Below are 10,036 nucleotides of genomic sequence, written 5' to 3'. Positions count from 1 at the left end.
ATATTAAAGTATTTTTCAAAAACGTGACGTGCCAGTCAAATTTTGACTTCGGATGCGGACTCAGCAAACAAAAATCCTGTTATGTTATTACGCTCAATTTTCTTTGTTGTAAAATTCAAAATTGTCACCCAAGTGAACATATTCCACAATACCTGAATGTTCAAATATTTAATTCATCAAAATCTCATGATTTCGTATTTATAAGCTAAATTTAAAGCAACATTTGATTTTATTCAAATTTGTAGCTTTATTAGTCAAAAGTTCTAAATAGAAAAATCTTGACTTGAGTATCCTATTAATTCCGCCCTTAAATCAGAATTTAATAAAAACAAATCGTTTTATTTAAAAAAAATTTATTATGATTTCGTAAAATTACACAATTACATAAAATGATATCATGCGAATGTTAAACTCTATTTTGCGCGATCACTGGACGGAAGATTTTTCGATTGTTTTAATTAAAGCTGTAAACTATTCTAACACAGTTAAATAAAATAATATAAAAAAAATATAAATGAGAATGCTCTACTCATAAAACTCTAATAAACCAATTCTTCTTTTTAAATACAAAAAAAAATATTTTATCTATAACAATGAACTAAAAACACAGTTTAAGATCAAATTTTACGAATTTATGATCTTATTTGAGCCTTTAAAGAATGTTTTAAACCAATCTTGATACAGCATAAAGGGCAGCACCCAAAAATGGAATGAAGCTTAATCCTGCAGCTGAGTTAACTGGCATACAAGTTTTTGGCTTTGGTTCCATAATATAACCACACAATGTTGTCTTGAAGTCCTTCAATGCCATTTGTTGGACATCATTGTCGAATACCTGTTAATTAATTATTTAAATTATTCCAAAGTTAAAGGGGAAAATATTTCTGTTTTTAACTTACATGTTTAAATACAACAGTTGGCACACTGGTGAGTGGTTTTTGGAATGCATTGGTCATCTTTCCTTGTTCCTGCAGGAGTTTGCTACCCTCAGTGGAATTGGCACACGTTTCAATGTTTGCCCAGGTATTGATGTGATTTTCGCGAGCACATTTAGCGCCCGGATACACATTGTCTGGGAAGTTTTTGCCGACCTTCATTAAGCAAGTAATGAAGTCCAGTGTAAGGGATTCCCTAGTGAATTCAGCTTGGTAAGAGTTTGCCTGAATGATGTTGATGGCGCAAGCATGAACTTTGTTGCCATAACATTCATTTGGTCCATGATGGCAGGTGAATTCCACATCGGCGCCTTGAGTGTACATCTAAATGTAGCGCGGGGTAAAGAATGAATTGAAAATTTAAATTGTGAGTATTGTTCAGGTGTAAATATACAACAAATGTTTTTATATGCAGGAAGGACATGCTTACTTCTGATTTTCCAAATGGTACCCAGGTAATATCAACATGCTCTTTGAGTTCATCTTGGAGGACTGGATGGATTTTTTCAGTTATAAGTGCTGCACTATCGGGGCATAGGGATTCGTAGTAAATAGTGACGGGAACCTGTGGAATTGATTAAGAAAAATTAAATGATGAGTGATTTAGAAAAAGAAGATTAAAGATTATTCTGACAACAGTCGCCAATAAAACTTTTAATGTTCAGAGTAAAACACAAAAATGTATAATGATTTTAAAGTACTATAGGGAAATTGAAAAATAGGGTTACCACTTTTAAAATGGCAACTTCTATGTGGCAACCCTATTTTATAGGAAAAATTTGTACATGGCAAATATTTTAAAACCTTTGTAGGTACCTAGTTTTATAGCATAATAATTTTTTTAAATGCCAAACAAAAGTCTAAATTGTGAAAAACAAAATTAGATAAATTTACAAATATGGCAACCCCACGGAAATGTTAAAATCTCAAAACACTTATTTATCAGTCAAAATGTTTGATATTTGATACTTAAACATACATCATATTTTAGACGTGACTCTCTCCTATCTTAAAAATGTCGGGTGCACATCTCTAAAAAACGAAAAAGATCTATTCTGTGATTTTTAGCATTTGAATAGGGTTGCCGGGCACTTGCTTATATTTTAGAGATTGCACCTGATATTTTTTGGATAGAAGAAACTGTCAGCTTAGGTTTGGTGTTTATTTGAGCCTTTTTCAATTTTTTTTCATCAGAATAGGGCTGCCATGTTTGTAGGTTTATACCTATTTCTAGAATCATTTTATTAATTTTTTACTTTATAATAAAATTGCCACAGAAAAGTTACCATTTTAAAAGTGGTAACCCTGTTTTTCATTTGACACCAATTTTAACCTCTAACCTTATGAGCTAAGTAACTTTAAGCCGATTGGACTTATAGCTTAGGCAGAACTAAAATACTTCCTACAGAACCGACTATTTAGTCGGCTGCCTGTGTGCACACTAGAAGCTAGTGATGGGAACTATCGAATGAAAACTATCGAAATATTGATAGTTGTAAAATATTCATTGATTCGATCTTTTTAAATCATTCATTCATTTATTCATTTAGTATCTATTTTCATTCGAATAATTTTTTTCATTCGATAGGTTTTTAGGCGATAGTTTTTTTATACGATAGTTTTTTCATTCGAATACTTTTGTATTCGATAGTTTTTTCATCCGAATAGTTTTTTTATCCGATAGTTTTTTTATTTGATAGTTTTTTCATTCGAATAGTTTTTTTTAAATAACTGAATATTTAATAGTTTTTATTCGATAGTTTATGCGATAGTTTTCATTCGAATGAATAAATGAATGAGTGAATGAAATATTCGATAGGGGAACGGGTCGTTATTCTGTATTCCAAAATTCTGTATGACCAAAATTCTGTATCTGAAGAAAAAATTCTGTATGAACATAAATCTTTATTCCATTATTCTGCTTTTCTATTATTCTGTATTTCAAAATTCTGTAAATCCAAAATTCTGTTTTTCAAAATTCTGGAAATCCATTATTCTGCTTTTAAAAATTCTGTAATTCTAAATCTCTACATTAAAACATGTCCCTCAAGTAAGCAGAGTAAGGTCAGCAGAACAGAAGTTTTGTTATTGGATCTTTTAGTGCTAATTAAGTACCCCAAAATTAAATCAAGTGCTCCCCTACTTTTGGAAAAACTTAATGTTCTGCGAACTTGATTTAAAGTTAGCAGAGCAATTACCATAAAATGCCTTAAGCTGTTGGTAAAAAATTTGGGTTCGGTATAATATTTAGGTGCCAATTAAGTTAATTTTACAAAAAATTTTCTGTGATTTTCGAAACAGAAATTATTTTTTTTTTTTTTTCAAATTATCTTGAATAATTAAGTGCTTAACTAATTTGAGTTAAGTACCCAATTTTCCGAGATTTTCCATTAAAAAAATATTTTCATTTTCCATACAAATTCATGTTCTACTAACTAATTTTTTTTTTTTTTTTCAAAAAATTCCACATTTTCGAAAAAAATGGACATACAAATTTGAACATTCGACTGATTTGAATTAAGCGCTCTATTTTCCGATGAATTTTCCGAGATTTTCTTAAAAAATCTCATTTTCCATACAAAAATTCGTTTTCTGCTGGCTTGAATTTCATTTTTTAATAAAATTTTATATTTTCCATTTTTTCTGAATTCACTATATATAACGATGAACTCATAACACTTAACTTCAACTGCACAAAATTGTTTTGATAATGAAAAAAGTGCGCACTTTTTTCATTATCAAAACAATTTTTCTTTTATCATTTACAGAATTTTGGAGTACAGAATTTTGGAATTCAGAATTTTGAAATCCAGAACTTTGTGTTTACAGAATTTTAGAATACAGAATTTTGAATTTACAGAATTTTAAAATACAGAATTTTGGAATACAGAATTTTGGAATCCGAATTTTGGCCCATACAGAATTTCGACCCCAACCCATTCGATAGTTCAAATCATTCAGTTACTAACTACCGATAGTTCAAATCATTCGATAGTTCCCATCGCTACTAGAAGCCCATCCCGACTAAACTATCGGCCGATAGAAAGTCTGTAGTGTGCGGGGACTTAATATTTAAGAAAAATACATTACAATACATACAAATTTCAAAAGCATCTTTTTAAACTGTTTAGACCTCCAAACGTTGTATTTCATTTAATTTATTGTAAACCAAATATTTTTTTTGGAAAATCATTGGAGCCGTTTTTTTAAATACAGTTTTTAACTTCCAAACATTATTAAAAAAAAAAATTGGTATGCTATTCGTTAGAAATAAAAAAAAAAAGTTAAACAAAAATTTTCTTTAAAATCAGTTTAGTCATTTAGGAGAAAGGTACCGTAAATAATGGTAGAAAAATATTTTTCTTTATTTTAATGTATGTATTTGCCAAAGTCCACAGATTTTTTGAGAAGACAAGTAAATTTTGCCCTTAAAAATAAAATTTAAAAATCTCTATATCGAATTCAATTTTTTTTACGAATTCTAAAATTGCCCTATAGTAGGTACTTTGCCAATATCGCAAGTAAAAAAAGTTGAGTATGGCTGTTCTAAGGTATCGGGTATAGCAATGAATGTGTAGAATTTATTATGGAGGAGGAAACGTTACGGTCTGTTGAGCCAATTATTGAGGGTGTTCATAGTTTTTATCGAAACAACAATGAATGAAAGAATTATCTTTAATTTGTAAAGAAAATCTAGTATTGTATGATGGCCTATGTTGGGAGACAGTTAAATTTCATGTGGTATACAAAAGAATATTTCCTAAACATGTTAACTGCATGAATTCGTACTTACTATAATATCCTCTACCTAGAGTTACTTTACTCTCTACAAAAAAAAAAAATGTTTAATTTAGCTGACTAATAAAATACATCCTCCTTAATATTGCAAGTTGTAAAATTGAATAAACTTGTTTAAACAGAAGGTGTATGACAGAAATTTTATTGTTTTTTTAATTGAAAGCACAATGACAATTGTTACTCAGTCCATATTATGACTTTAAAGAATTTTAATTTTTTTTTTCTAATTTCAATATTTATTTTCATTGTCATCGTTTTGTTTATTTTTATTTTGTTTTGTAGTTAAAGTTGCATTTGTGTAAACATTAAGTAAATATGACTCATGTGTTTGATGGCGCATTTAATTTGCGTCTGAAGTTGTAAAACGAGCATAAAATATTCAAATTTAAAGTTTTTTTTTCTCAAACAATAACAAAACAGGTTTTTGAACTTTTGTTCAAAAGTTTTTTTTTTATTTTAAGGATCAATAAAATACTTTTGGGGATTTGTATAATTTTTTCAAACCTGTTAAGAGACCATCGATTTAAAGAATGAAGCAAGATTGAGTGCTGTTTGGTTCAAATGTTTGTAATAAAAATGTGCAACTTAAGATAAAAGAAGTCTTTGAAGACAACTCAAATCATTATTGAGGAGTATTGAACTCACTTAAGTAATCCACTAATTTATGTTTGAGTTTATTTCAAGTTCTTTATATGTACACATAGAGAAAATAGCGCAGGGATAACTTAAACTGTAGTGTCTTTAACTTTATTTCTGGTATATTTAACTAAATTTTGGTATAATAAACTACATTATGATTAAATATACTAGAAGCAAAGTTATTCCTGGCGTTATTTTTTCTCCGTGTGAAATTTAAATTAAACATTTTTATTAAGGTACACCTACCACAACAAACATTCAATTAACTCTTATTCATTAGAGTCATCAAGATAAACAGATTCTTTTTAGATATTAGCTTTTTACACTAAATTTTGTAATTAATTTTAATTACAGAAATAAACACTCCTAAGTAATTTGAAGATTAATTTAAAAAACAAAAGCCGTAGATAAACTATAGAAAACTCAATAGTTCAAGATAATTATACTTCTAACAATGTAAAAATGCAATTAAAGAGCGATGCAGCTTAAAGCATTAAGAAATATGTATATTCAAATAGGTTCGAGATAATTATAGCCCACAGGCCAGTAAGGGAGAGCTCATATTAACTCTCCTTAAACCTTTTCAGTTACCACTTGAACCAAAAAAACAATAAGTGTTTAAAATTTCGATTTTAATAGAAATCTGTACTTCAAAGGAGGCGATTTAAATCTGAAAATCAAATCACCGACTCAAATCCATGACTCAAATCAGCGACTCAGGTCTGCTATTAAAATTTACGAATCGAGTCTTTTATGTAGCAGTTATGAAGCAGATTTGGGTAGCAGATTTTATTCGACCCAAATTTGAGTGGTGGATTTGATTGGGAAACTTTACAATTTTTTTGTTTAATTGAAAAATTGTGGTTTCTTTTTTAAAATTGTCATTTTGTTTTAAACGATTATCCGATAAAATCTTTGTTTTTCAAAATTTAGCTCTGTTGAAAAACTGTAGGTATGCGTTCCTTCAATTAAGTCCTTAAATGCTTTAAGAATTGATTGATTTGAAGTCTAAGACGCACTGCAACCTATAAGATCTATTTTGCCCCCTTTAAGCTGGCTGAGGAAAATAAGAAAATGAGGCAAAAAATTGAGTATTTGGGTTATTTTCATAGTGTAATTTTTCTTATTCAGTGTGGCAACCACCTTCTGCCGTTTAGTGTGACTTAATTAGTTTGTGATAATAAATTAATTAACAGATATAATAATTAAAGAAAGTTTTTTTATTGTTTTTGCTTTTGCAATTCTATTAGAAATTTCTGCATTATATTTTTGATGTTTTTTTGACAAAAAGTTACTTGTAAAGTTTCCAAATTCGGTAAAATATTATGTAACTCAAGTGCTCAAGCTCTTGAACCTAATATTATTAATTTTATTACCATTTTGTGGGTTTGAGGTGCTCAGGCTACAAATACTGATTATGTTATTCATTATAAAAATGTGCAATAGCAATTAGAGAATTAGAGATACCAAATTACAAATAAAAAATAATAAGAAGTTCATTATGTATTGTACTACACAAATTTTTTAATTTTGATATGAAACTTGGAAAACACAACACATCTCCAAGGCAACAAAGAGTCAAAGACTCTGCATCAAACTATTGCCGGTTCCAAATTAGGTTTACAGTTTGCATGTTCAGTGTTCACCTTGAGGTATGAAATTATTATTAAATTAGCATTGTATTGTGTTTGTTTATTTCGATGTGATTTTGTAATAGAATCAAACAATGCCTTCAATTTATATATCATTCAGTAAAACCACAATGGTTATAAAGATATTAAGTTTTCATAAACTTACAATACAATAATGTAGTTCCTCTATTATCATCAGTGATTACAAATAACAAAAATCAAAGTTTCTTCAGTGATGTCTAATGTGTCAAAACAAAAAGATAAAAACACTTTAATTTTTCACGGTCACAATGTCAGACAAAAGTGAGTATGCAAATTGCATTTTTCATTTAAAAAAACAGATCTAATCAATTTTTTTTTTCAATTATATTTTGATCATGAAGTTGCTTTACATCATTTAGTACGAGTATGACCATGGTGCACCGAAAAGTTCAACACAAATGTCAATTTGATTAAAAATTGCAAAAAAAAACTTAGGCATGCAAAAGAGGTTGTTAATAGCTTTTCCCAGGCTTACGAAGTTATATTTTCTTAGCTTTCATATGAATTGGGTTTTGTAAACGCATAACTGCTTCACTGGTCTTTAAAAATCATCATCATCTACCTAAGTCCAGCTTATAATACCGATCTTAACACTTAATTTTCCACGATTCGAAGATGTTCCTGTATTGCCACATTTTTTGTAAACAAAACTTTGATCAATTTGGTTTCGCAATTGGAAGATATTTGACAGGTCTGCCAATATTGGAAGATCTTCAAATCTTGTTTCGTATATAAAAGGCTTTGGAGTATCTACAGAATCATGGTATAAGGAGACAATGTAATATCATTAGCTTTTTCAAAATTTGCAAAATGGCGTCGTAAGTCTATGATTGATTTGGCAAAATCAAAAGCAACAACAATTCCCAAAACAGACAACAATTTCAATAAAAAAGCAGACAAAAATTTTTTTTTTCAACTGACAGTTCTGGAAGAGTTGGAAGAGTTTTCCATCCTAATTTTCTATAATTCCTTTTGTTTCTCAAAAAGAGCTTCTCAGAATCGTGCATAATGCAAACATTTCAAATGGACTTATTAGTTATTACATTATTTATTATTCGCAACGCCTCATTAAAAAACAAATGTTTAAGTTAAATCAAGAAATAACTAATATAAGTTGAAAAACTAAAAGCATGTTATTCTAAAAACGCGCTCTACAAAGAATTAAACAAAAAATATTCTTATTTTAATTCGATATGTGATGTTCATTTCAATATTTGATAGCCGTGGTTATTTTCCAAATACCAAAATAGAAATATGCAAAATACATATGTAGATACATCTTTTGTACATACCTATGTATCTACCGAACAAGCTCAAACCTTACTTTTGGCTCTTCCGCAGTAGGAAAAAAGTGCTATTTCTTTGTTCATAGTTTCACCCTGCGTGAAGATAGGTTAAGTGTAGAGTAAAAAATAAATAAAATTTTGTCCCAGTGGAAAGTTTCTTAAAGTTCCATTCAATTTTACAAGGATTTCAATACTGAAAAAATGCTATTTAAGAGCAGTTAAAACAACTTATATTCTTATAAAGGAAGTGTAAGTTTACTATACAGTGGGCAGTCCACTTAAATGCCACTTATTTTAATACTAATTGAGAAATTATGGCCCTAAAACCTCTGTAAGGCGACGTAATACTATTTGCATATTTTACGTAACTTTTATAATTTAAAGTAAAATTGCAACTATTAATTTGCATAGATATCGTAACTTAACCATTAATTCGTTATCCAAAGGCAAAGCTACAAAAACTTAATATGTATCTACATGTTTGATCTCTTATACTCAAAACAGAGCTTGAATAGGTATCTCTACCACGTGAACAACTGTTTTCAAAGCCCAAAAAAGAATTGTAGTGCAAGTAAAAGTAAACAAAAAATGTCTCCGATTTGGGTACCACACCCAAATTAGGCTTAACGTTGCAGTTGTTTATAGCTTACGTCACCTGTATATCTTTTTCTATACGCATTTTTATTATTCATTACAGGTAGCACAACTCTATGTGTGCTTGTGCAGTGAAAAGAAAATATATACTTCCAGCTGCAAACTCTTAAATGTAAACACTCCCAAACAACCGGTTTTTTTCCTAATACAAAAACCACAACAAACTATGTCCCCCTTTCTGCTCATACATTTTTTTTCCATCGAATCAAATGAGTAATACTACAATGTACTATACGAGTAGATACAATCATTAAAACACAAAGAAAAAGACTACAATTTTCTTTGACTTCAAAGTAGCGCGAGAGTTCAATGGACGCGAGTTTTTGTGCAGCAAAGAATGGCCAAGAGGTCAATTAATGTGTGACCGCATTGGGAAATTTTTTTTTCCATAAAACAAAAAAAAAAACAGAAAATTGACTTCTCAACTCAAAAAACATAATCAAGTCTTAATAAATTTACCTTTACTGCCGCATTCGAGATCGCAACAAGTGCAAATAGAATTCCAACAACTTGCTGTTTCATTGTTATTATTTTTATTGTTAGTTTTAGAGACAATATTGAAATTAGCGCAAAATTTTCACTTCTGTTTGCTTAATTTTTAACTCTTCAAGATTCGAGCTTTTCTGAGGAGTTAGCTAACAATAATCTTTTTAGATAGAAACACGACGACCACAACCCACGAAACGTCTGTAAGCAACTAAAAGTTGAATTTAAAATTTAATTCGGAATACGCAGCGCGCCGCGGTTGGGTCTTGATGATGAAGCACGACTTGTTTCGTCGATGACTTTAAGTTAGGGTATATAAAGGGGGTTTGTTGGGAAATGGGTAGAGAGGAGCAGAAGTCAGGTTTCCAGCACTAAACGGTTGCATGTTTATGATGATGACGATGACGATATGATGGAGGTTGGTTATGGAGAGATGGACACAGTGAAACAAACACATTGAGGGTATTAGGTGGGAGTGGGAACTGGAAGAGAATGGCGTCTATGGTTTTTATTCTAATGGAAAAAGCCGACTTAAAGGTAACTCTTTCTCAGTTTCAATTTAGAT

General features: G+C 29.8%; 1 protein-coding gene across 1 annotated transcript; it reads right to left on the bottom strand.

Moving 5' to 3' along the window:
- Positions 1–347: 347 nt before the first annotated feature.
- LOC129916814 (GILT-like protein 1) lies at positions 348–9,683 on the bottom strand. Its single transcript, XM_055996969.1, has 4 exons — positions 9,445–9,683; positions 1,366–1,500; positions 900–1,259; positions 348–835 (listed from the first exon to the last, which is right to left on the bottom strand). The coding sequence occupies exons 1-4, from the start codon at positions 9,505–9,507 to the stop codon at positions 665–667; spliced, it is 729 nt and encodes a 242-aa protein (XP_055852944.1). The 5' UTR covers positions 9,508–9,683; the 3' UTR covers positions 348–664.
- Positions 9,684–10,036: the final 353 nt, after the last annotated feature.

This window comes from Episyrphus balteatus, chromosome 3 (assembly GCF_945859705.1).
Source record: "Episyrphus balteatus chromosome 3, idEpiBalt1.1, whole genome shotgun sequence".
NCBI classification, from domain to species: domain Eukaryota; kingdom Metazoa; phylum Arthropoda; class Insecta; order Diptera; family Syrphidae; genus Episyrphus; species Episyrphus balteatus.
The sequence above is the reverse complement of the archived record's forward strand: the minus strand, read 5'-3'. Positions and strand labels throughout refer to the sequence as shown.